A 27,897-nucleotide genomic window follows, 5' to 3' on the forward strand; every position below is an offset into this window, starting at 1 on the left:
TAAAATGCATCGTTTGTGCAGTGTTGCAATAAAACATAAGTGCGAAGAAAATGTTGCTGCCTTCCTAGTATTGCTGCGTGATACATTTCTTACCCTGGGCTTGCTTCCTGCCGCAAAGCACCTTTTGGAAGATCACAGCGATTAAAACTAAAACCAGTTTTTAAAAGATTACAGATGCCTAGGATTTGTGCTAACAAAGTTTATAGCAGGACTTGAATTGACTGTTTAATCAACCATAATAGGACTTGCTAACAAACCAAAGGAACGTTTAAATAATCATTCGTTTCAGTTTGAACATACAGTACAGTGGGTAAAAGATGACTGCTTCCAGGTAAAGAAGGCTGCCAGCACAGAAACCAAGTACACCATGGTCTCCATTCTGAGCACACGCTGAAGGAAGACTGTGAACACAGTGAAGGAAGCCACCTGAGACTGTGACTTGTAGCTAAAGGAAAAAGATCCCAAGATCATTACAAGTTGTTGCTATTACGTGCTATAGTATAAAGGCAAATACAGCAACGCTTACCGGATTCCTCTGCCGTGCTGCTAGTACTTCAGAAGCAGGAGTTTAACTGACAACGGAGCCAGAGAACTGGACGTCCATGTGGATCTCAAATACTGAAAAGAATTCTAGCTTCGTAGCAAGGGATCATCAGTGAAGACATCTTCATGTTTCCTCATGTATTAGCCTGAGACCAAGATGAATCTATTCCGGTATCTCAAACCAAAACGCTGTTGTCCAACTTGCCTTGACATGGACAGAGTATTGCTGAAGACCCATATTTTATTATTCATTTTCTTGCAAGACATCTTCATATCCTTTGCTTTGACACTGCACCGTTAAGTTAGCACAAATCCAGGGCTGCCTCATTATAAACACAAAATTTTGAAGAAATCTCCATGTCTGGACTTCCAGGTTTCTTGATCTTTGCCTCCCAGCAGGGAATGAGAAGGTCCAAGACATTAGCACAGCTCAAAGGAATGACATGTGATCAGAGCAAAACGTTAAGCCTGATTGCTATGTATGCAAGGTCCCAGAACATGTGGAGCAAACAACCAAACCTGGCTGCACACCAAGATTTAAAACAGGAAGATGACATCCAGTCTCCATGACTCGAGGCCAATAGACATTTAGTACGGACAAGCGCAAAACTCTGTAAGTAGGCAGCTGGAAGGCTGCCAAAATCATCTAGGCCATAGCTGTAGCCAGAAAATGCACAGTGTAATGGCCTACATGGTGAAACCATTGCATGCTAGGAACAGCTGCAGCAGGAATGAAGTCATCGCAATAATTTACCAGTCAAATCACACTATGGAATTACTTAGTGTTGATGCACATGTTTTAACTGATAAAAATCAAATTTACAAAGGAAAACAAAGCAAAAAAATCCAACACACCCAAATATGCACCAAGAGCCAAAAGGGAAGAAAATAAAACATTCAAAAAGTAATACTGCTGCCCCCGAAACATCAATCTTGTTTTTTCTGCATCTCACTTGTAATCTTTTGTACACTTCAAGGCTTTCTAAAGAAACACTCAAAACAAGAGCAAGAGATCTGGATTATTTTACTGATTATTCAGATATAAACATATGTGGCCTCACATAAGGCATAATATACACTAAATATGTGAATAAAGAAAGATTTTGAAGTTTCAATGAAGTAAGCCAAGTACCTTATAATCTTGATCTGGCAGCATGTTGAGTAAGAAAGTCACCATCTTTTGTGGAAATTCATATTTTATTGTCCAAAATAATAATTCTTCTAGAAAACATTTATGCTTCAAAACATCCATGATAGATTGATCTGTATAAAAAGTTGGAGGAGGGGACGTGGAATGTCATAATTACTTTAAATAATAACATTAATGATAACATAGTGCAATATTTTATATAAAACTCAGTAGCAAAAATTTAGGAACACCTCAGTGCATTCTACAAATAACAGTATTTTTTCAAACACACAGAGAAAACTTAGCATGGACAACACCGCACAGTGTCAGGGTTGTTAATAAAAAAGGATGCCCCAAACAAGTCAACAGGAATTTTCTGTACAATTCTACCACACAGAACCCCATCTTCATCACTAGCATTGAACCACATCACCTTACTGTAATATCTCCCTTGATTTTAATAAAACACAATTTACACAATATATACACAGTCATTTAACCGAGGGAAACTATTAATAATGTACACCATTATTTAGCAAAAAGTGCAAATAGCAAAACAGCAAAGTACAATTTATGGTAAGCGATGAGTTTTATCACCTAACAGTATTTACGTTCTGGTCGCAAAACTCTAAACAAGCTGAATAGAAAAAATTATGTGAGAGCTGTTTTTACTTTTAAAGCAACAGATGCACTAATTTTTCAAGGTATATACAGATCTCAGGTCAATGACTGATAAAAACATCTCCTTCCTGTGCCTACAATTTTTTTTTTTTTTAAATGTAAAAATCATCATAATCTCATGATCAGATATCAGGCTATTTCCTGCTGGTATCAGAAGAGATAGTCCCATCCTTCCCTTGGTCACTCACTCTGCCCGTTCATTCATGCTGGCAGAACCATTTGTACCTCCATGTGGGGAATCTAGTCAGGAACGGAGCCTCCTTTCCATCTTGTCAGCCAAGTTTTCAACCAGATCAGCACACTAACCCAGGTCACTGCAAAGCTGCACAAACACTGACTTATGCTAGATTAAACTGTTCATGAAGTTATGACTTGCTGGAGCATAAATTACGTTAGCTCCACTTAAAAGCTATAAAAAAAAGCATAGCCTCTTTATCATTGTCCTTCAAAAGGTTTATGACTTTTGATTGAAAACTACAGCAGGCCTCGTTCACTCCTACAATATATAAGGACTATGGAAAATAATAACGCTCCTTCACCTGTAGAAACCAGCTAGACCTGAGGATACACCCCAACGCTCAAAACAATATATTAAGGAATGGTGAAGGGAAGGCACAGTGCTAAGGTATGAAGTGCTCCCATTGGCACAGATTCAGGAATGCTGAATCTGGACACCCGGCCCTGAAGACTCTTCTTTGCTGAGGTATGATAGCTTTAGGGACTGCACTGGATGGCTTTGTGTCTCCTGGTGAAGCAGGAATCACCTTCATTTTCCACCATTACCAGGGGCCACGGTTCCACTGTCAAGTGACCAATTATTCCAAAATATCTCAGGAATTGCTAAATATCATAAGAAAGAGAATAATTTAGATTTTAAGGATCTCAAGAAGAGGCTCTAGCAACCCAACAAAGAAAAAAAATGTATTTTATTCAATATATTCTACAAGTGTTGAAATAAAAAGATTATCTTCACCAAATCATGAAAGATGTTCTAATTCTAAAATATTTTGTAATAAGTTATACAGCATCTACTACAGCAAACACGATGATCTTTTGTCTCTTCCTCGACTCCTGCTAAGAGATTACGTTTGCGAATATACTGCCCACGAGAGCTTGGTAGCCATGCAGACTGAAGTCCTCTGTCCACAGAACAGACAGCACAGGTTTAGGGACATTCCAAAGGCCCCTTAGTGTGAATACCAGGCATGAAGACAAGTAACGCACACCTTATCTGTCACTGGAGTGCAGCTTTCTCTGACATGGATTATCACAGTTGAACAGTGTGTAATAACTTCTTTATATAGCAGTTTCAAGCAGGGACAGAAGAATACAGATCCAGTTACACCTGCTAGAGAATTTAAGTAGGCAGAATGCTCTTACCCAACTTGGAAAATTTGTCAAATACACTAGGGCTAATTGCTCCCACTCTTGTGAAAAGTATCGTGCCATTTTAAATTTCTGTTAACAAATAATATAGTGCCTGTGGGTTCGAAATTGCCTTAGACTTCAGGTATTCTAGATGCATGCAGGATGCAGGTTTTAAAACAGAGTAACAATAAAAAAAATCTCTCAATACTCAGTCCCATATCCATATCAACAATGCCTCAGCATAAAAACTGCCAGTTCTTTAAAGAAATCTTGTATTTTCTTCCCATCACTACAAAAGATCCCATAGCCTGTTTTAAACATCTTCCTGGACTACTAGTCCTAGCATTCCAAAATATCCCCAGCGTGTAAGTAGCCCCCTGTGAGCATAGTACCACTTAACACCTAGGATGGGACAGGGAGTCTGCTTATACGGAAAAGGTAAATCTGTTTTTATTCAATACTCAGTTTTCTAAAATTTTCTTTTCATACTCTTATTTTATACCCTATTGGACATAAAATATGAATACTGAAAACTTCAGAAAACTATTCAATATTTAATAAAAACAGATACTTACCCTTCCCCCACTGGCAGACTCCCTCCTCTGGGGCTGAAACCAGGAGCTATTAGGAGCTATCAACATCATGAGCACAGTCCATGTTGGGATGCCTCAGAGGGGGAAGACTACAGTCCTGGGGGGAAATGAAAGGTTGAATTCAAGAATCATTTTTCCTGAAACGCCATTGCTGATATGGGTTTTCAGACCTGGCAGCTTCTAATCCTGTGCTTCCTCCCTCCACACTTTGCATAATCTGTAATCGTGCATCAGAAAAACTGCATTTTTTTCTTGCATTAGCTCTCTCTAACTTATCTTTTGAGCATGCTGACGCTCTCTAAAATTGAAGAAAGAGAGCTTTCTTTAGATGAAAATAAGTCTCCATTTCTCTTTCATCTCTTCCACAGCGTTACTATTCTCTATTACAACTCTGGTTCATTCCGAGTTTCCCTCGCTACACAGATACTTGTTTTTGGATGTAAGAAGCCAAAGTACCGCTATCTTCAGGCCCTTCACCGACTTTTGTACACCGTTTGTAAGATCACCTCTGAACAACAGGGTTGCCAAAACATTAGTTCTCTACTTTTCCAACTTCTCAGTCTCTCTCTCCTTCCAACTGACATATGCAAAATAATCAATCCTCCTTTCCCATACTCCTCACAACACCTTCATACCTTTTTACTGACTTCATGTGCTTCTGCATTCAAATTGAAGTCCCAAACCTTCACTTCAAAGCCTTTCCAGAAGTGTTATTCCAGCTTTCACCACTGTTTTATACCCAAACGTTCCTTTCTCAAAGCTTGCAGTTTCTTTGTGCTTCCTAAGTCAGTCTCCTCATACTGACTTTATTTTTAACGTTTTTTTTTATTTAATAGCAGAAGCTTAAATAATACTAAACACCTTTCTAGCACAGAAGCACATCAAGGAAAAGCACAGGATCAGGCTACCACATCATTAGCCTATGGTCACTCCTCAATTAAAACTTGCATTAACCTCAGTGTGAGAGCTGATTGTGTTGGCCTAGAAATTGCAGAGAAGATTAGTTTTAATCTAGGAAAATAATGGAGTGGTTTCAAAGGAGACTTCATCCAAGTATCTTTTTTATAAATGGTCACTAGAAGAACAGTGTGGAAAAGACCAGCCAGAATCCGAGAGATGCATTCTTGCCTGGCTGAGAACATAACCACATTATACAATGACACAATGAAAAAAAATTATCAGGAACAAATAGGTCAAAAAGCTGGTTGCCAAGCTTTACTGCCACCTTGCCTGCCACAGTGAAAACGGCAAGATTTGCTAGAGGCTGACTTGCAACACGAAGGTGACAAAATTACCAATCAAAGAAAGAACCAGGCAGTGGTACTAACTCCCATGTGAAATGAGAGCTGCCAGTTAGCGCAATTTCACTTGCTATTTTTCATAGACTTTGCTATGTTTAATACCTGTGTCACATGCAGCACCACAGTGCTTGGGAAATTAAGGAATATTCCTAGATACTTCTTAAGATAGACATAAAGCAAATAGGATAAACTGAGATCAGTGCTTTATAAATACCTTTGGTGGTGCTGCTTAGTTTCACCCTCTTGCGCTTGCCCACACCTTGGCTACCATCCTGGTCCTCCTGGGGTAGGGGAAGAGTTTAAAAAATTGATAATCGTATATTTAGAATTTTATTGCTAAGAGATTGTATGCGCTCAAAATTCTGGTTCAACTATCAAGCTAAAATATAAGGTCTCTGAATATGCTCTCTTACCAGAAAATACTTAAGCTGTTTACAGGAACCACGGACTTGGTGCAATTCATTATAAAAACACGGTTTTGAAAGTGCTACCTTTTCCCTACAGGCACCATTATCATCTGCAAATTCAGATATCTTCATCTATTTAATTAATTTTGTCAGTTAGCGGCTCTGATTTCCCAAACTGATTTCTAGAAAAATGTTTATCACTACAAAATTTCTAGATGTTGCACATCCAAGGTTTCACTGTATTTATCTGTGGGATTTTTTGTGTCCTAAAAAAAGAAATATTTAAGTCTGCCAATTCATTGCCTAACAATCAAGGGGGCAACACAGACACTTGGCTAAACATTTTCTAATCAGTGTAGCAGAAAAGTTTCAATTCAAGAATAAAGTAATATTTTCACAGCTTTAAGAGGCCAGTTCTAACAAAAAGTTCCCTTTAAAAATAACGTAAACACTTTATACAGGCAATTGTCATCTGAAGCTCTCAAGGAACTCTACAAACAAGAAAGTAAAGCTTCTAAAACGCATTGCAAGTTAAAAATGTCATCACCAACACTTCACAAAAGCCAAAACTGGGTATTAGAAAAGAAAGTGACATTAGGACTGTATTAAATGTTGCATGTATCTTTACTAACAATGTCACTCGTAATGAAAGGGTGAAATAAAGAACAACTCCTACAGGACCTAATAAAGCGAGAGATAATGTAGATACCTACAGTTAAAAATAAGGAAGTAATCAATATCCTTCTCCTGTACTTTAGTTCCAAACTTCAAGAGGAATGATTAAGGATCTGAAACTCAAAAAATGACTGTCCTTCCTTAGGGAGAAAGATTATTCCTATTTTATCTAAGGACTGACCAAAAGTATTATGTTAATGAAAGGTCAAAACTTCCTTCATCTTACCAGTGTCTTGACATGTAAATTTTGTCACTCACTTTTGAGATGGACCTGCACATGAACTGCTAGGTCTCCTGCGGTCTTTGCGAACACATGCTGCTCCTGTACTTTAACCAGGATCCAGTCAGTTCTCAGGACGTCATCATTGCTCACCCCCCCTCCAGCAGACAGAATACTCCAGAACAAAAAAATCAGATCTCCTGAGAGAGCAGGATGAACTGCAGGAGTCTGCAGCCTAGGTCTCCTGAAGAAAAAGAATCTAAACTCCTGTTGCTAGAGAGGTGGCAGCTAGAGGTCTCAAGACCTATTCAGTGACCTCCGTGAAGCCAAAGAGTTGCCAGAGTGGCACTTAACTAGAAAGCTACAAACTACGAGGAATGTGTTTGCTCTGACAAACAACATTCATGTCCCCTTCTACAACAGGAGAAAATTTTAACCATATAGCAGTCTTAATTGCAACCTTTGAAGTGATTTCACTAAAAGGAAGGAAAGCTATGAACGACTAGACAAGAAAAGCTTTCTCGAAAGATGTTTTTACTCAGTGGTGTTAGATATTGGGTTTCTAGCGCTGCAGTAAGTTAGGATTGAACCTTAACGTCAAGCGCAGAAGTTTTAACAGCCATGAGATAGCAAGTGATAGGTCATACTGCATCCCCCAAGCCAAGGGATTAAGAATAAAGGTATGACTAAGCAAATGTGGAATATCTTGTTTTTACCCATTTGATAACGCTCTGTAAATACACCTAAATAACAGCAGAGAGCCACCTCATTTACCTTACATAACAGAATATTTAATGTGACTAAGGTGAGCCACTTTTGTCCTAAACTCAGATATCAAATTTTATAAAAAATTCAATACTATTCTACAGATAGAGTGGTCTGATTTTTGTACTATTACATTAAAGAGCAACCAGAGTCAAAAACTTTATATAACTAAGTAATAAGGCATTTGAGTGCTCATTAAACTACAAGGACTGTCAAATTGAGACATCCAGTACAAAAAACTATCTTTCGATGTGGTCAAAGTACTCGTGGACTGGGTTTTATTTGGTTCCCTGGAACACAGTAATTTCTTAAATAGGACAGACTTAGAGCTGCCCTTTTTTGCCTCTTGCTCAAAGGAAGACATGAGGGGAAAGAACTCATACAGGAAACTAATAGTTAGTTCTCTCTAAAATGTTACAGGATGGAAGATGAAACTTTTGAGAAGTAAAGAATAAATGAGTTCATACTGTTTCAGGGGGAAAAAATGCATCTCAGGATATATCCACTCCTCAGATTCTTTTTTTTTTTTTTTTTTTTTTTTTTTTGCTTAGAACCATCTAATACTGTAGAAGTGAAGCTAAATATCGAACTATGCCAGACAAGCTTTTCAGTTCCCTCCAGAAGTAGCATTTAACTTCCAGCCTAGGTAAAGCGCTTTCATCTGTGAAAACAACCTTTACCTTTAAAGCTACTTTTAAGAATCACCTATTAAAAAAGAACACTAGCCTTCCTAGATTCATCCTAAACACCAGAGGAAGAAAATCCTGTTAAGAGTGTACTCTAGCCATATTACTTACAAGTTTTACTCTCCCTATAAGAGAGCATAATAAGGCATAACAAAGGCTATAAAAGTACTCTGTTGCTTAGTGGGAAAGGGGTGGGGGAGAAGTCAAAAAACAGTGGGACTTCTCCTCATTTCTCTAACAGCATTTCAGCCTTCCACTTGCCCAGGTTTTTTTGGCTTTTCAATGAAGAGACTGCACTTTCTTTTCAGCAACTCACATTAGCCAAGCAGACTAAGATTAAAAAACAATAGAAAAAAAATCTTTTGAGTCACTGATAACTGAGATATACCAATGTGGAATTCCAGTGCCACATTTACAAAAGACACTGCTATTCTTTGCTTTTTCGATTTCCTAAAGAAGATTAAGAAACTGTTGACATTATTTTTAACTGCATCCCATATTGTATCAATCTGATTTGATCAAAGACATGAAAGGAAAATTTGGATATGCAACTACATACTAAAAAGCATCTAGGTTTTAAGTACTTATTGCTTTATCTGCCATGTTACCTCCTTATTCTTTAAAAGTTTTCTGAAAAAGGATTTCAAAACAGGATGGGTCTCTTTTTTTGTTACAACGTATCTGAATAATGTAACTAATACCTTAAAATTGATCCCAAGTATATGAGCATATGCAGAATTTCAATTTAGAATAAAATACCTACATGTACTCTATGGCTATTTATGATTATATCCTGGAGATCAGAAAGAAAAATCTCTCTAGAAACAGAGATCCCTAACTGATAAGCTACAGGACAAGTGCTGCCTCCTAAGTCACTCTTAAGAATACCTTGTCCATGAAACTTATCTTGGTTAAAAAAAGGAAAAAAAAATCTCCCTGAAGTACATCTCTACCTCTAACTCCACCTCGGACATCTTTACCAAAAGAAACGTCACCCCTATCTGATCTCTCTTCAAACTCTTAACAGCTTCAGTTTACTCCCCTTTCCCCATCTCTTCTAGGGGCAAATCACAAATAAGCACTCTGAGTCATTTTAAGTTTAATTAAAATAATACTTAAGGTTATTAAGATGAATTTAAATTCCTTTCTCCATTTATGGGCCTTAACAGTAACACTGCTAGCAATTTTTTATGGGTTTTTATGTTTTGGGGTTTTTTTTGTCAAGTGATGGTGAAAAAAAACCAAGCAATACTTTGAAAAATGCCAAATTATAAATAGCACTGCTGAGAGCATAACAGATGCTGTTGTGCTGGTGACAGAGGCAAACACGTGATACAACTTGTTCTACACATACACAAACAATAACTGTTTTTATTTCAATACTTGTTCACATAGAATTCAATACAAAAGTCCTATGCAAGATTACATTTTCTGTTATTTAAAGTTGGTTATACTACCCTACCATACATCTAAGAGTCAATTTGAATGGCTACTAAGGCTTACTAGTTTAAATTAAGTTGTTAAATAATATTGCAATGAAATGAGAATAAATTGATAAAAGTAACTCTACCAGCATTTAACTTTCCTCATTAAATTCCATTTGTTTATTATAGCTTATTCTAGAAGTAGATTCTCTCCTTTTTACTCCCACTCAATATGCTTGGTAAATAAGGTCAAGTCTACACATGGGAAATTATCTACAGAGAAATTCTCACTGCTGCTATCACCAGTTCAACTGGATTCTCAAGTGCCCAAAACGGCTAACACCATTCTCAGGCATCACATGCTTTAAGCTTGCTGTAATCAAGACCAACTTACTTGATAGTGACTTTTGAACTACCTACACAAGTTTCTTCCGCACTGGTTATATAAGCTGAACTGAAAAAGCATTAGCAAAAATAAGGATTTTTCAAGAGGTCCTTAGGAAATCAAAGGCACGAGATCTGTTCCTTTAAAACTCCATTATTTTTAATTATCAAAATGAAGAGAATATTTGGTAAACAGAAGAGCAAAGGTTTTCAGTATTTGGCTGCAAGCATTCTCTCCATTTAATATTCTGTTGCAGTTCATTACATTCTTTAAAAACAGTCTCACCTCATCTGAAGAATTCCCTTGTCCTGATGTTGCTGTAGCACCTGCTAAACCTTTTGAAATAAAAAAATTTAGAGATTCCTTTCATAAGACTTATACTGAAAAGAGAATATTTTATGAGATTTAATGAACCAGTATGAAACGAAATACTGCATTAACTTTCTTAAAGAAAAAGATACACAGCACTGGACTGAGAAGTTGGAATAAGATTTCCAAGAATATAAAATTTGAGATTTAGAAGTACGTTCCACTGTAGAACTTTACAGTACTGAGTTAATGGAGACACAGCCTTTCAGAGATAGCAAAAAACTGTGACAGCCTTCGGAGATCAAAAAAATCCACAGCACTATTGTAGTAACAGGTGGCTTAACTAAGTTGCAGTGACAAAATTCCACTACGAGCAATTACATCTTGCCTACTCAAATTCCACTAAGCCTATGACTGGATAACAATACACAGTATTTTAGCAACAAAAAGAGAGTATGGTTAACTTTGCTGATAGAATTAAAATAAATCCTGTAATTTGGTGGTGGACTAAATAAGAAGTAATTCAACAAAATTCACTGTGGTTAGACTAAAATAAATAAATAAAGGGAGATGCATTTATCTAAAAAAATAGAAATAATCAAGTCTTTTCTTAAAATATTTTTCTACACAAACCTTGAACTGCTAATGTGCTAGTTCCAGCTCCTTGTTCCTGCATACCACATGCAAGTTTATCCTCAGGAAATGCCAGTCCGGAGCCTTTCAAAGCTATGAGGTACTTTTCATGACTTTTCTTTGCACAAGCATTCTCTCCAACACCTTGAATACATATTTAAAACAGCATTAAAGTATAACAACAGCTACCTGGTTCGTGTACTTAACATTCTACACAAAAGGCTCTATGTATTAAGACTCTTTCAAAATTTATTGTATAGGATTAAGCAATCTAAAAATGGTCCACAATGTTTTGATAAGCTATACAGTTATAAGTACAAGCTAAAAAATTGTTCAGCTGAAGAACTGAAATCCAAAAGACCAGAAACCTTTTTAATTTTTTCCCTCTGAATCAACATATGTTTTTCTTCATTTCTATGTGATGCACCTCATTTCTATTTTACCAGCACTGCTACCATACTACAGCAAAATGGGAGTTGTTTTGAAACTTCAAAACAGTGGGGGAAAAAAAATCTGTAATTAAATTAATCAATAAATAGGTTAAACTCAAAAAGCTTAAATTTTAAGCAACAGAAATGTAAATTTCCAAGGAAGAAAAAAAAAAGGAAATCTTTTTTTTTTTTTTTTTTTTGCAATGTTCCCTTTTAAAGATCAAGGTTTGGTAGCTGCAATTAGCCAAGACTATCTCTAAAGATCTCTTCACTTCAACTGTCTGCTGACTGAAAGTCACACTGCATACTTTGGAAATAAAATTTTCAAAGAAATGGACTGTGGAAAAAAAAATCTCCCATAAGGAAAAGATAAACTTTAGAAGATTGTTTAGAAGATTGTTGCAGGTATTTAAGGAAGACAAAAGAAAATGGGAAGATGACGACATCATTCTTTCAGCTGTGCACCTTTCACAAAGTTAGAAGTGAAACTTTTGCTCTAGAATGCCCTTTTTTGCTTTTGCTACCCAGAAACCATACCTACTCAGAGAAGCATACTCTGCATTCCAAAAATTCAAATAAAGATGCCTTCTTTTCCATTCCATCCCCACTCTTTTATCTTAGGAAATTCATCATGCACAGGAAAAGAGAAGCCAAACTTCTCCCATTCAACTGTTACTAAACATGGATCTGAAAACTTTCAGGGAAGACAAACAGGACGGAAACAGGGTAAAGACAACCGTCCCCTGCAGCAGCATTCCTAAGCATTTCTCCTTTCAAATAAATATCGCTGTCTTAGAGATTGCCTCTTCAACTAACTGGTGCCGAGACAGAACTATTTGTTCCACACCTATGCACAGGAAGTATGCAAGAGACTCAACAACGATGGCTTATAATCACAAGAAAACAAGACAGAGTTAATTTATATCAGTTTTTTGTAATTGTGACTACCCAACACTTTTCGATTCATTGCGACTTGGTAGAGAATGGAACAAATACCTGCTTCAGAGGGGCTTTTTGTTTGCTTTTACCCCAAAAAAAAAAAAAAAAAAAAAAAGCTTTGCACAAAAGTGCATGCAGAACAGACTACAGAGTTTTGCCATTCAGAAGGAATCCTCCAGCAACCTGTGTGAGACCAGATCCTAAAATGAATTAGACAGGTTCCCTTTGAATAAGCTTAATACATCTTATTTCAGCACTAGGCTGCCATGTTCACTTAACTTTAAAGAGAATGGATCTATTGTAAAACTTCTTATTGAAATGATGTATCTTTATAAAGTTATCTGGGACGCAAGACAGAAGATCTCTGTTCCATAGGTCTTAGTAAGGAATTTTCCTAGCAGCTCTTGAAGGCCAATTCCCCCCTGTCAATCAACAACAAAAAGTATCCTTAAAAACATGTATTTTTCTAGGTTTTGAGTTACTGAACTAATAAACATTGCCCTTAAAGTCTTCATAATGTCAACATTTAATTACTAGAAATAACACAAACATACCAGAGCTAAGATCTTTGTAGAACTGTTGGCTAGTCAAAACCTGGGTAAGAACTGATCGCATTGCTCCTCCCATTTTGGTCAAGTCTTCTAGAAAGGAAACATGAGGCTCCAAAACCTGGAGGATTTTATGAAGGTCCTTCTCTGACGGCAGATCAAGAGCTGAAAGACACATAACAAGAAGTTTCAGTGTAAATGTAATATACTTTGGCCAAGAGCTTCACAAGGCAGAAATTAATTTACAAAAGCTCTAAAATTTACATGGACAAGTTTTCAATTAATTCTCATTTCATTTTCTGGAAGAGCTCAACACTGTATTAGATAACCTTAAAACACACTTCACCTTAAGAAGCATTTTGGCAGAGAACGTTATCAAATATTCCAGTCAGACAGTAACTTGGTTAGGAAAAGATGCACAAGGTTCATACTATATACATTCAAACTACAGATAGCACGTCTATATTCACGTACAGTGTCTTCAGAGACTGGATAGCAAATGATAGCAGCGTGGTAAGATATGTTAGAGACATGCAAATTTTAAACATACCAGGCTCATTATATCCCTCTCTTAAGTGCTGAATAAGACTAAAGATGAACTGTGGAAGAACTAATTCCGACATCATCAACAAGTCTTTCGGGACACATGGAACATTTGAATTTGACTTAATCCGGTGTCTTTTACAAAACCTACAAAACAGACAAAAAAACATTAGCCAAGCACAGTTCAACAGAGCTAACATATACTAAGAAAAATATTACCTTTTTCATTTTTAAAAGAATATAGAATATATACTTTTACATTAAAGGTAGCGTGCTGATGGTATTCTGAAATTTCAATTACTATGTTCAAATCCATCTTGCTTCTCAGTCCAGTAAATTATAAACTTGACAATGTTTTCCCTTCCCAACCTTAAGCCTAACGTCACAATTTCTTTCCATACAGGTGAGAAGCATCTTCCAGAAAACAATGAGAAGAACACAGTATTTCTCTTCCGTAAGATGTACCTCCCAATTTCTAAAAAATTCAATTGGAAATATCCACCTAAAACAGTTTTTTTTTCTCTTCTGCGAAATAGTCAAGAGGTGGGCCTGATTCGTCAAGCCCTTATTCAGAAAATTAAGTCTTCTGACACTAGCGAAAACAACTTCCACAAGCGTGAGTTTGCAGGATCAGTATCTATTTCAAACATATAGCAACCAAAATTCACTTATAAAAGGATAATAGAAACATCCTGCAAAAATGGTGTGAAGGATTTCGCTTAAAAATAAAAGAAAATATTTATTCTCCAGAGAACTCATGTATGACAGTAGTTAAGGCTTGGCTAGTACACAATGGCATGAGCCTGAGCCAAACCTCACTGGAGCAGACAGAAGGATTTCCTACTGACTTAACATGAGCCTGACTCAAGAGCCACTGAATTCTTTCCTGCTCCCAACTTATTTTTAGAAAGGGCATTTATTAACATCAAAGACTTATTTAGCCTTGTCAAAAAAAGAAGCTAACAAGGAATAAAGAAAGAGTCACTATATTTTTCTGAGAAGAGTCACTATATTTTACCATTAACTATTAATTTTTCAACATAAAGATTCAGAAGTGGATTCAATATCTCTGACAGATGCCTTTGTTGAGTATGAAAACTATCTGCTAAATTTATTCATGCCATCACTGTATTTGCTATACCACATCTTCCAGAAGAAACCTATTATTTTCTACAGTGTAAGCCTTTCTTCCTTGAGGATCATTAAAGTATCACCTTCAACAGAAGAAGGAAATAAAAGAAAAATACAGCTCACAAAGCAAGAATTTAGGATCAAAAAACCCCTAAGAGTATGAAAGTTCAGTGATTAAAACAGCATCTCCACCAGTCCATTGTTTTCAAAACACAGGTAGCATCTTCACAAGATTAAAGACTAAGAACTTCTCCGTTAATACATACAGAAGACACTTTTTATGAAGAAAAGGTAGACAAGGCTGGTACTGGCCCGATGATGCGCAGTTTGTGTATACAGCCTATCCACCTCTGGGGGAAAAAAGTGCCTGAGAGAAAAGAATTCAGTGAAGTTTGTCAACTTCCTGTTATTTAACGCACAAAAGGGAATTAAAAAAAAGCATTCACTTTTGACTCATCTGCATACAGAAACCCAAACTGCCATAAATCACACATCTGGCTTTCCTGTGCTGCAATATAGTACCTCTTCTACTATTTTAAAGTATTTAGTTTCCCTTCCACCACTGCCTTTATAACATGAGATCAAAAGTAACAAGAAGAAAGACTTAAAGATACATTAGGAAAGAATTACTATACAGGGGGTTTTAAAATATTTTACTGGTCTCCTCTCAATATTTTGCATTCAGCCAAAAGGCTCATTTTCACTGGTTACTATCTCAAGCTAAAGGGACCCCTGTAACACAAGAAAATATATTAACCTCACTTGTAAAGCAGTTTTGAATCCCAACTTCTTCTAAGTATAAGGTTTGCACAGAAAATAAAAAGTTCTGTTCCCCGAGAAGCCTATTCCAGGGAACCACTTGTGAATTAGTCTATGGATTAGTTATTACAAATCTATTATACCCTGTAGCTGAGGGATACGAATCAGGTCTTCTCAGGAGATTCCCAAGAAAGCACCATTGACTTACAAAATGGAATATTATCATCACAGAATCACAGAACGGCCGAGGTTGGAAGGGACCTCTGGAGATCATCCAATCCAACCGGTCACCTAGACCACATTGCACAGGACTGTGTCCTGCCAGCTTTTGAATATCTCCAGGGAAGGAGACTCCACAACCTCTCTGGGCAACCTGTTCCAGTGCTCAGTCACCCTCACAGCAAAGAAGTTTTTCCTCACGTTCAGACAGAACTGCCTGTGTTTCCGTTTGTACCCGTTGCCTCTCGTTTTATCGCAGGCACCACGGAGAAGAGTCTGGCCCCATCCTCTATGACACCCTCCTTTCAGATACTTATGCACATTCATCAGACCCTCCCCCCTGCCAAGGTCTTCTCTTCTCCAGGCGAAACAGGCCCAGCTCCCTCACCCTTTCTTCAGAGGAGAGATGCTCCAGTCCCTTCATCATCTTAGTGGCCCTCCGCTGGACTTGCTGCAGTAACTCTCTCTCTCTCTCTCTCGTATTGGAGAGCCCAGCACTGGGCACAATACTCCAGGTGAGGCCTCACCAGGGATGTGTAGGGGGGAAGGATCGCCTCCCTCGACCTCCTGGCAATGCTCTTCCTAATGAAGCCCAGGATACCATTGGCCTTCTTGGCCACAAGCGCACACTGCTATCTCATGGTCAACTACTTGTCCACCAGGACTTCCAGGTCCTTTTCTGCAGAGCTGCTTTCCAGCAGGTCAGCCCCCAGCCCGTCCTGGTGCATGGGGTTATTCTTCCCCAGGTGCAGGACCCTGCCCTTGCCTTTGTTGAACTCAGGAGGTTCCTCTCCGCCCAGCTCTCCAGCCTGTCCAGGTCCCTCTGAATGGCAGCACGGCCCTCTGGGGTATCAGCCACTCCTCCCAGTTTCGTATCATCAGCAGACTTGCTGAGGGGGCACTCTGTCCCTTCCTCCAGGTCACTGATGAGTAAGTCGAACAATACTGGACCCTGTATTGACCCCTGGGGGACACCACTAGCTACAGACTCCAACTAGAGTTTATGCCATTGATCACAACCCTCGGAGCTCTGCCATCCAGCCAGTTCTCAGTCCACCTCACTGTCCACTCATCTAGCTGGCACCTCCTGAGCTTGCCTATGAGGATGTTATGGGAGACAGGGTCAAAAGCCTTACTGAAGTCGAGGTAGACAACACCCACTGCCTCACCCAGCCAGTCACCCCATCGTGGAATGCTATCAGATTGGTTAAACGTTTTACAAGATGAGCCACATCGCATATTTTTTTATTCCATATTTATAGTTCAAAGGTGGTGGTATAAAAAAGTACTGTCCTAAAATCAATACAAGATCCATAGCTTAACTAACAGCTGGAAACCTGCACACGGTGAGGATCCCAGAATAAGCCCCTACTGGCATGACCTGCTACTGGAGAAGCAATTGGTCATCTTGAATTTCAAGGGCAAGAATTAACCTAATTCAAAATGTTCCAGGAAGCCACTGCTCAGAATGTTATTATTTAGCAAACAGGCTGAAGAAACCTTACTCAACTCAGCTTTATAATACTGACTTATGAGACTGTCTTTTATCCTAAATTCTAGAAAACCAATCTTGCCACTTTACGTTCCCTGCACAACCCTGAAATAACGGATTCTCTGTTCTACGCACAGCTCTACCGCCTTTTCACAGTGCTACACAATTCTTCTACAGATACTGATCAAACTACTAGATAATGAATTGGAGGACCTTCAGAATTAAAAACAGCTGTTTAAAGTAAAGAAGAGCCAAAACCCCAAGCTGTGACAAGGCAGAAAAGAGTTGAAACTACTTATTCTGGCAGAAGGAGACACCTGTAACAGATTTCACCAATGGCTTATACAGCCACTGGACAAACAGCAGACAAGGCTTCCCCATAATCAGTTCCTCGTATTTCTAAAAGAACTTTCTTACCTTAGTTACACAAGTGTCCATCCGAACAAATATACATACATTTCAAAATGCTCCAAAGATGATCAAAATAGGGTTTTCACAGACCATAAGAGAGGGAAATTTCCACATCTATTCTAATAATTCAGCCTGGGAACTCCAGCACTTAGAGCAGGCAAAAGTAAAAAGTGTCTAATAGGGGATTATGAAAGGCAGTTATAAATTAGATAGGATGAAAAACATTCCTCCTTTATAATCTACATCTAAAGAAATAGAAAAATAAAAAATATATACAGAAGTTAAACTATGGAGAGGAAGACCGACTGGTTAACTAATACGTCATCTCCTTCTCTAGTTCTATTACATACTTTTCAATATCGCAAAAAGGCTTTTTCGAACAAGCCTGTTTACCTACAATGTTTATTGTTTCATATTTCTTGTGCTTACACATGAAACTGTACAATATTTTTACTATTCTTAAAGCTTAATGAAGTATAAGAGGAGTATTTCAGAGAGGATGCCAATACATTAACTAGAGATATGCTAGCCCTATCTTACTGAAGGGCTAACCTGGGAGTTCCGAAATACAGGTCTACAAACGCATCACCTTTTTTCCTTATGCCTATCTCCAACTCAAACATATACTACGGTTTACGTTTCCTATGCAGTTTCCTACCTTTGGAATTGCTTTTTCACAAAAATATACAGCTAATTTCAGCAAAAGGAGAGAACAACAGTAACTTGCAATTAAATAAAAATAAGGGTTTCACAAGCAACCTTATCCACGTGACTTCTACTATGATTCCTGAAATTTCTTATGTTGCATTGATATCTTACATTTAAGATGTCTTGAACACTGACAGTTACAGAAGAGTAAGGAACGCCATATATTATCAATACAAGTGCATTATCTTTTATGAGAAACCTCCACTTTAGACTTTCCGGATTCACTCCATACTACCCTACTATTTCAGGCTTTAATAGTTCCACTGTGAATTTCCAAAACGTATTTAAAACTGGCTTCAGGTAAAATACCCCCCTGACTTGTCCTGCTAATTAGTGTGGTTTTAGACAACAGTTCCACAAATGCTTAAGCTGATCTAGGTCAGTCCTGCCACAATCCGGTCTTCTGTCGTCTTCTGCGTTCCAGCGCTGGCACCCAACTCATCCTATGTTAAACCAGCTCAAGAAGCTAAGCTAGCAGAAAGCTATTTACTCTTCAAAAAAATAGAACGGAATTTCACAGGGCCAACTTAAATCTACTCACACTGTGGCTGACCTGCCTCCTTGGAAATCACACTGAAATCCCTGAATCATCTTGTCATCGGCCCTTTCCCTGTTCGTCTGATGGGGAGCAAAACACACAGAACAAAGTCCCAAAGATGCAGAAGGACACAGTCTATTTTCCTGCATCCAGCAGATCAGGTAGATGCAGTGCTCATTGTGAAGCCAACTTCTCCACTTCAAAGATGAATTTTTAAACTTCCCTAGTTATTACAGCAGCGGATGAGTGCCTTCAGCCCTTCACCAGCCAGGCCACACCTTTATAGCTTCTGAACAGTCGTGCAGCCCTCCTTACGCTACATCCCACAATGTCTCAAGTTTCAGTCGCATTCCAGAAACTTGACATAAGTTCATACGTATACACACAGGGGCTATTTTTAGCCTTACTTTTCCCTCACTATTTCACTCCCTCCTTCCCATGTTTAAAGAGTCCTTTGTTTTAAATTAGATTATCAAGCTGTCAAAAGAAGGCACTCTGTTTTTACCCATGTGGTACAATATTTTGCAGGATGAGCACCTGACTCTTGATACAAACTTCTGGGGACAAAAACGTAGGCAATAATTACTCTTCTAAGGGAAAGGACCCAGATGAAAGCTACTGAAACTCAAATCCTAAAGAAAGAAAGCAAATGTTTATCTGATTTTTCAATTCCTAATAAGTCATACTGAAATTGACTTTTTTTTAATTGAAGATGTTGCGTGCATTTAAATTTCATATTGTTTATTGCATGACTGACAACGTCATGTAATGTTTCATAAAGCAGTCAAACAACTGCTAAGAGACTAAGAATCCACACACAAGACTAGGAATCCATAGTCAAAAGACTACGGATTTTGTCCCTACTGCAAAACTAAAGAGCAAATAAAATGGTTATGTACAGTTTCTATAAAATAGATTGAGAAACGCAAAATATTTTTGAGTGCTACAACTGTCTCTCACAGTCCTTGCGAACTCAGTTTTTATCCTTTATATGCTGATAGAGTGTTTAAAGGGGTTTTCCCACTTTTGCAGGTCACTTATTAAAACAACTCTCAATTCAGAGCAAAATACACCTTTGATATCAGGATTAACAGCTTATCTTGAAGCAAAAGGACTTTGATACATTGTAACCTTGTAAATCCACTTTCATTAACCAACAACAAGCATGATGTTAACACTGAAGAAATGCAGAGAAATAAACCAACTATTTGCCTGAAAACTACGGCTTTGGGTTTTTCCCCCTCCCAATAATTAAATGTCAATAGTTACATTCCTTCATTTCGCCTGCAAAATAGACGTCCAACAACGGATCAATACGTTACTGACTTCAAGGTCTGAGGAACGACTGCTCTGCTGCTACTGCTCTTCAAGAAAGCTGTGAGTAACAGAGCAGATCAGTGACAAAACCAAGTATTTGCATTTCTGCTATTAGGGATATTGACAAGAAGCAGAACTGACTGGAGAGATGTCAGGCTCACCCTTCTAATCAAGGAAGCTCCAAAGCAGAGACATAGCAGAGAAGGACAATAAAACGTGGGAGAAGAGTTGACGGCTTCCCAAAAAAGAAAACCCAAGCATAACTTTAAAGGACACCGTTCCATACATTAAGCCTTCATGACAAAGCTTTTTAGCCAGGTTAGGAGGCTAGAAATCACAGGTTAGATTCCTAAAGGCTACTCTGATTCTTGCAGAATAGGAGCAGGAGAGGCATGCAAGTCACCAGAAGCTCTCTAAACAGTGCAGCACGCTCTCCAGTGAGACAAACAGCAAGGAAGCTCTGCACAAGAGTGTTTCTGTTATGTCCATTAGTTCTCAGATAGAAACCAATTAAACACCTGGTAAATCACACAAACTTGCAATGAGTTTCATTAGTTTATAAGTAGGCACAATCAGTAAGAAACAGTAAATTTGGCAGTTTTAATTGTAGGATAACAAAGCACTGCCCAGCATTGCATAACTAGATTGCACATATCCAAAAAGACCAAAGGAAAACAAGGATTCAGAAAGTCAGATTTCTAATAAAGGAAAGGGATAGCAGCTAGCTTTTCCATTAATGGTTCAAAGTGAAAGAAAAAAAAAAAGCACAAATAAATCTTATTTTATACTGGCTAATTCAAAACCACAAAGGGTCGTATGTCTAAAATTGTTGACTGCTAGGAGAATAAAGAATTCACAGTCTTTGTGATAATCCGAAATAAATCCCTTGCCACTGAAAAATAGAATTATAATACCTTTGGGGGCGGGAGGGGGGAGGCAAGGGGAAGAGAGAGATGGAAGGACTTAAAAAAAAAAAAAAATCAAAGCTCTCAAAAAGTAAGTGTGATCAACATGGTCCACTTGTTTAAAGTGAAAATATTAGTACATATTCATCAGAGGTTTCATTTGATACTGCTATGAACTGTACAACAGTGCATGTACACGTATATCCTTGCAAAATATCTCGCCCATCCCTTTTTAATCACCATTTCAACAGTTACAAGGCCCAAAAAACCTAGCAAAGTGAAAAATCTTTTTTTTCTTTTACAAATATGTTGTTTAAAGATAGATTAAAAATAGAGAAACTGCTTCTCAAAATGCATGAAAATTCTCTACAAGTTATTCAACTTGAGACAACCAGCTAGTACAGCTTCCATCATTTTATGCAGCCATAAAGAATAAGACTTCCTTTTTTCCCATAAAGCATATACAAAAGGAACGCTTTTATACAAAATATGTCAAAAGTAAGTGAAGAATTGTTTTTGATTCCTCTTCAACAAGGGCAGTACGGTGCAATGTTTCTGGATGGTGCTACGGCAACAATAGCTAAAAAGAGAGGTATGTGCTCCCTCACAGTTTCATACAGTGGAAAAAAATATCATGGAGAAAACACTTGAAATACTTCTCAAATTATTTTATGGATATCTTAGAGTAACGATATACACGCAATTATCATTTGAAACTTCACATTTATCTTTTGCAAATTATCAATGCAACTTCTTGCACTTTGTGATGATAAAAGCTCAGGCTCTGAAAAAACCCTGTTTTGCAATCTAGTACAAACTCTGAGCAAAACGCAACGTACAACTTCATTCTTATTGGACAAGCCACATCAGAGGTTGAATCCAAGCTGAATAAAAAAATCACAGTTCTTAATCAAACACTGAACACGTACGAGACACTGGGGAGGTCAGTCAGTATCTCAGGACAGGAAGAAAGTAGAAAAGATGGGACAGGACTATCAGTTAAAGAAGCTGGAGCTGGTCTGTGTAACAAATCTGAGTTGCTCGACTGAGAAGAAGAGGTAAGACCTTAGAAATACTCTGAGAATGAGCAGAAAAGGACTTTGCCAAGCCTATGTTAAATACCTCCTTTATCCTTTAACATTCAAGTCACCCGCCCCGCAGAAGTAGCTGAATTTGAGCATTTTGACAGAAAGTCAAGTAACTCAAATCAGTAGGTCTTTCTGCAGCAACGTATTCTCTAAAAAGGGTGGATGCTCTAGGATATAAGTGCAGTTGCAGGGTCGTAATTAAGTGCAGCTTACATCTATGTAGTTTGATGCAAGTCTCAACTAACATACTATTTTAAATGCAATTATATAATAACAGAAACACAGCTAGCAAACTTACAAGTCTAATATTCGTTTGAAAAAGTGACACCAAAGAGAATATCACAATGATTGCAAAGCAAAGCCCTGGCTGTCTGTTACTTTGTTAATGGCAACATTAACATTACAGACATAATCATAATTCATGCATTTGCAAGTATGAATACTGTCTTGAACCATATTTTCAACAGGAACTGTGGCTTTTTCAATTGAAAAAATTAACTGTGCTCATTAAACAAGCAGTTAAATTCAGCACTTCATTGTGATAAAGAAGGCAGCAAAGAGAATAATCTTCAAATTCAACCCTTGAAAACAAATTTCATGAAGGTCACTTAAAAAAACATCATGAGAAAATTATTAAGAGTTCGAAAATTTTTCAAGACATGCTTTTGAGACTACAGATATCTGTATTTTTTTCAGATATGGAACTGAGGTTAGAGATTAAGATACAACACATATTCTAGTTTTGGATGCTAAGTTTCATAATTTTTAGAACCTCAGAGCAGTTAGCGTTCACCTCAGAGTTTCAAGAGTTCCTCCCTTTCTGTAGCACTCTCAAAGCAAAATTCCCAGCTGCCTTCAAAAGCAGGTCTGAGAGATGAGCTGATCAGCAAATGGGCCACATGGTCCCAATCCCTCATCAGATCCATCTGTGCTTGGCCCCTCACTTCCTTCCCAAACAATGAGTTCAGATGCAAGTCTCCTTGCCCAGTCGTTTTCAGAATCCCATCTACCCAACTACCTACCTTAAAGCAAAAGGGCACTACATCTCTTATTCAGAAGAAGAAAAAGAAGAGTTTCCCGAATAGATTTAAAAATTATTTTTCTGGCTAAGGGAACACCTAAAGTATCCCAAGAAAATTTAAGCAAGTCAAACCTTCAGCATGTAACACTTCTGCCTGAACACTTACAGTCTGACAAAGTTCTAAGCAACTGGGTAGTGCGAGACCAATGTGAAAACAAACTTTATTTTGAGGATTTTAATAAGCTGACTGGATTATAACAAAAACTGTCAACTTGAACTGAAGATTATGCTTTGGCCAGGCCTCCACCAAACAGAGCATATAATATATACATATATATATAATTGGCAGTATTCTTGGAAAAGTAAGTATCCATGAGTTTCATGCCAGAGAGATTAAATGCTGTATGAAAATCAATACTGGTTAGCTCAAATCTAAACAAGACTGTTTTCCTAGACTTCCAGAACACCAGTGCTTCTTAAAACTGAATATATATCAAGGTATATTACCAAGGATATATATAAGTCACACAAGAAATAAATCAGTTTCAGAAAAGGTAAGGTACAAAACAGTAACATCTTGTGAGCTCAATCTTTAGATTACTGTTCTGTTCTTCAAACCAGACTGTCCCTATCAGCAAAGGCTTTGAGAAGGGAATTATCATTCTAAATCTGTATAATGGCTAACACAGCAAGAGTTCAAGCTTATAAACATTTAAAGTTAAGTATATTGATACACTTGAGGCCAAAAACGTGATCGCCACTTCAGACCCTTATCGACACCTTTGAAACCACTGCATGCTATTACTGAAGCATGTATAAAGAACACAGCTGCCAGTCAAGCCACAGCTATAAAAGCAATAATCCAAAATTATCACTTGGCTGTAAACCACTTTGAAAACACCGCAGCAACCAATTTAGAGGCTGAGGTAGTCCCAATTAGAGCCATTCTTAAGGAAACCCAGAACTGGCAGGTTTGTGAGCCGGCTGTATGTCAAGGTGGAGGTAATCACCACAGTAATCTCAAAGCTTTCTCACTTTCCAAGGAAGCTCTGCAAAAACTACTGAACGCTACTGTAGAATCCTAAGCAGTAAGACCCAACACTGACCTTCACACCTGGGGGCGGTGGGGAAGGAAGGCAGAGGGAACCACTTATTTACTGCATGGTAACTGTAGTTCTTGGAAACGTTGCAGTTAGTGTGAATCCCAACACGAATTCCTGAACCTCGTAAGTGGAAGATTACGCAGTGGAGTTTATTTGTTTAGCACCCACCACAGAAGGACAGAACCAGAGGTTTCTTCAGACTCCCAGGCCAGCTTAACAGGCAGTGTAGCTCAGACTTCTCCTCACAGACTTCTCCCTCACCCAGAAGTCTTCGGTAGCCTGAAGAACTTCAAAACCAGAGAAGCTGTACAGAGTTAATACAGCTCCTAAAGAATGCTAACAATCCTGAACGTAAGGACCTTTTTTTGTAGTTTCACAAAGCTCAGAGGCTTAGTTCCTTGCAATGCATAGGGTCCCAGGGTGTTCCTGAAGCATCCATGATCAGCACCTTTTTGGAGAAAGGTCCAAAAGAGCACTTTTTTGCCCTGTGAGGCTGCATCATCAAGCCGAAACTGTAGCTCCTGCAGAACTGAAACGTTGCCTACTGTTAAAGAAGAATCAAAGGGATGGAGTCGCATCGAAAGAGACAATCTTGAAGCAGCGTCATGTAATGGACATTAAATGGCTGATTCACTGGTGATTTCCAGTCCATAAAACACGTAATATAGTTAATGCCAGTAAAAGAGCGATTATCTGTAGGTCCCAGTACTCAGCCTCAGACAGTTCTACCTTCTCTGATCTCAAGTGGATCACAACTGCTGCAGCATAGGATGATATAAGAGATCCTGCCTGTTGAACCGGGTCAAAATATATCTCATATCACCATTATAGCTTTCTCAAGAGCAAGTCAGAAAGCTTGCTTCTTTTCATTGTCTGTTTTTGAAAGTTCTCTCAAATCTGGAATAGGAAAAAGGTCCTTTACTCTTATTCAGGAAAAGAAGGTAACAAATATTCTTCCATAGCTTACAAATAACACAGCAAGGTCATTTATTTTGAAATGGGCTTCTATTAGGAAGTGTCTCTACAGAGCGATAAAATAAGGAATCAAAGTCAGAAGAAGAATATGGGCACAAAGTAGCAATAGTCATCAATACGAACTACCTACTGTCCAAGGCTATGATTAAATTTACAGAAAACTAACTATTCAGTAACACCACCTAGGTGCAAACATTTTAATGCACAGAAAACGCAAAAGCAATTCTAAGTAAACTAAACTAGAAGAAAATTAGCAGGCTAGAAACTGACGAATACACTTCTCATGCTCTACAGTCTCAAAAGGAAGCAAAGAAAATACTATGGCCACTCCACCCTTTTCACAGGGGATCACAGTAGACCCAAAAGATACGTAAGCCCCAAAAGAGACATAACAAAAAAAGAGAGGGAAGTCTGATCTAATGTGCAGATCACACAGGACCTCCACAAAACTTACTGTTGTACACTCTAACACAGCAGAGCTGAATGGAAAAGCAAGTATGGATCATTAGAGACAGGACTGCAGAAAACCTAGAGGTAGGTAGGTACCTGAAGGTGCTTTTGAACACATAGCCTACAACGTCAATCTGTTACAGTCACCTTTTTCATGACCACAGGTTTTTTGGCTTCACACATGCTTACTGACGAAGAAACGGCCCACTGCTGCAACTAGAAACAGATAATTTCTTAGAACCTTTTACACAAGTCATAACAGAAGGCAATGCTCTAGGTCAATGGCTGCCATAACAACCATCAAATACACAGCAAACATCAGTGCAAAAGCCTGTTTAATGAAATTCTTAACCTGACTTTTTGTCTTTCAGGATATGTAACTCCTGATGGAGATATTACTCTCTTTTTATTGTAATGCAGCACTAAAACATCTGCTTCCCACATGATTAATTTAACAAATATAAGTATGCCTGGCTGTGTGTTGACTTAGAAACAGGACACGGAGGGAATGAAACAGCCAAAGCGTACAGGGTATCTGGTATACCAGGCTACTGTCTACAGACTTAAAGGGGAATCAGAACAAGACAGTCACAGAAGCAAGACCGGACTCATCAGTAACAGATTACTAGATAGTTATTCTCTTATTATAACGACATGACATACTACTTTCTTCAGGGTGATTTCATAAACCACAAAGTTTCATTAAAAAAAACCTTCCAAAAATTATTCCAGCTTCAATTTCCCCTGTTCAACTGCAACTTATTTCAACAGCTGAGCTCATCTGCTGAACTATGAGCGTATGTCTATTATAAATGCTTTAGAACTGAAGATTCTGTCTTCTTCAAAACATTGTCAATTATCTCTGACGGAGCTGCAAAATTTTATTTGCCCATGGTTAGACGCCATAAGGGGAAAAAACTACAAACTATTTTCACCTGGAGACTTGCCACTGGATCTTAAAGACTAAGAAACCTTGCCATAACTAGTAGCTTTTAATCCTTTATCAAGCATCTACATGATTAAAAATTACAAACTTAGGTATTTTCTCAATCAAAATTACATTCTAGTAAGTCAGACCAACTCACCTACTGCTTATTAAGGTAAGCACCAAAAACACTGAAACTTGCACGAGAATCAAAAGGTTTAAGAGGTGTAAGGATCCAACGTTTTCTAAAACAACTGAGAATTATGCAAGGTACCTAAAACAAATGAGCATGCATCTATTATGCTATATTCTGGCTTCCTTAGATAAAGGTATCAGATAAAACTATAAGCTGCTTTTTTTGTAACTATTACTGAAAGATTAACACCCGCCCCTCTTATACCAAACCATATTTAGGTTTACATTAGGCATCCTAAAGAAAATGAAAAGATATTCTGTATGGCAAGCTGGACAGATTTTCTTTACAGTAGATCAGGTAGCTAAGACTTCACTAGACCTATTTTTCAAGGTGCACCAAATGAAAAAATTCAGAACACAGAGATCACATAACAGGAACCAAGAGAAACAAACTGTTCTTATTATAACCTTCATATACAGTATCTATTCAAAATTGTATCTGAGGAGGCAGATGGTAGATAAAAGTTCGTAAGTAGGTTCCACATTTGATTCCTCTGCTATTTATAGAAGCCTAGGCTGTGGTGGCCAGGGTTATATCAGGCTAGACACACTGCTGTTTCCTGAATCTACATAAAGACCTCTCAACTTTAACATGTAAAGTATTACCTTTGTAACTGTGTAATTGATTTGTGTACATAAAGTTAAATCAGTTTATCTAAGCATGCTGCATTGAAGTAATTCAAGTCAACAGGCAAAACCGTGTGCGTTAGTGTTTTTACACTGGTTTAAACTTAACGCAGTTGGTCTTAAACGACAAACAAAAGTTCTAGCTCACTTAATTGCACTGGTTTAACACCTATTCTTTATTTAAGCAGGAGCAACCTTATGTAAAGAGTAGAGCAACCTTATGTAAAGAGTAGGCTTCCAATATTGCTGCCATGTATTGTCTTCCTGTACCTCCAGGAAAACTAGAAAAATCAACTGTTTACCTTAAGAGCGTCGTTGCTGAACTGATACTATGGAATTCTTCATCTGGAACGTTTAAACCTTCTGAAGGGACCTAACTCACACTCACAGACAGTTCACTCTTCACTTACGCTATTAAAAGTAATAATTAGGGTAAATATAACAGAGAAATGA

The 27,897-nt window shown here is 37.9% G+C and overlaps 1 protein-coding gene across 8 annotated transcripts in view; it reads right to left on the reverse strand.

Moving 5' to 3' along the window:
- Positions 1-27,897, reverse strand: part of UBR3 (ubiquitin protein ligase E3 component n-recognin 3) — a 119,991-nt gene that overhangs the window by 89,661 nt on the left and 2,433 nt on the right. For 4 of the 8 annotated variants that reach the window (XM_068948643.1, XM_068948646.1, XM_068948645.1 and 1 more), the window contains exons 2-7: positions 13,588-13,727; positions 13,044-13,202; positions 11,120-11,263; positions 10,463-10,512; positions 5,830-5,896; positions 1,676-1,806 (exon numbers count right to left, since the gene is read on the reverse strand). In XM_068948643.1, the coding sequence (XP_068804744.1) occupies positions 1,676-1,806; positions 5,830-5,896; positions 10,463-10,512; positions 11,120-11,263; positions 13,044-13,202; positions 13,588-13,727 (691 nt within the window). Of the gene's footprint in view, positions 1-1,675; positions 1,807-4,296; positions 4,414-5,829; positions 5,897-10,462; positions 10,513-11,113; positions 11,264-13,043; positions 13,203-13,587; positions 13,728-27,897 lie in introns of those variants that run through there. The other 4 variants (XM_068948647.1, XM_068948644.1, XM_068948648.1 and 1 more) reach the window with 3 other exon arrangements.

This window comes from Struthio camelus, chromosome 6, assembly GCF_040807025.1.
Source record: "Struthio camelus isolate bStrCam1 chromosome 6, bStrCam1.hap1, whole genome shotgun sequence".
In the NCBI taxonomy this organism is placed as follows: domain Eukaryota; kingdom Metazoa; phylum Chordata; class Aves; order Struthioniformes; family Struthionidae; genus Struthio; species Struthio camelus.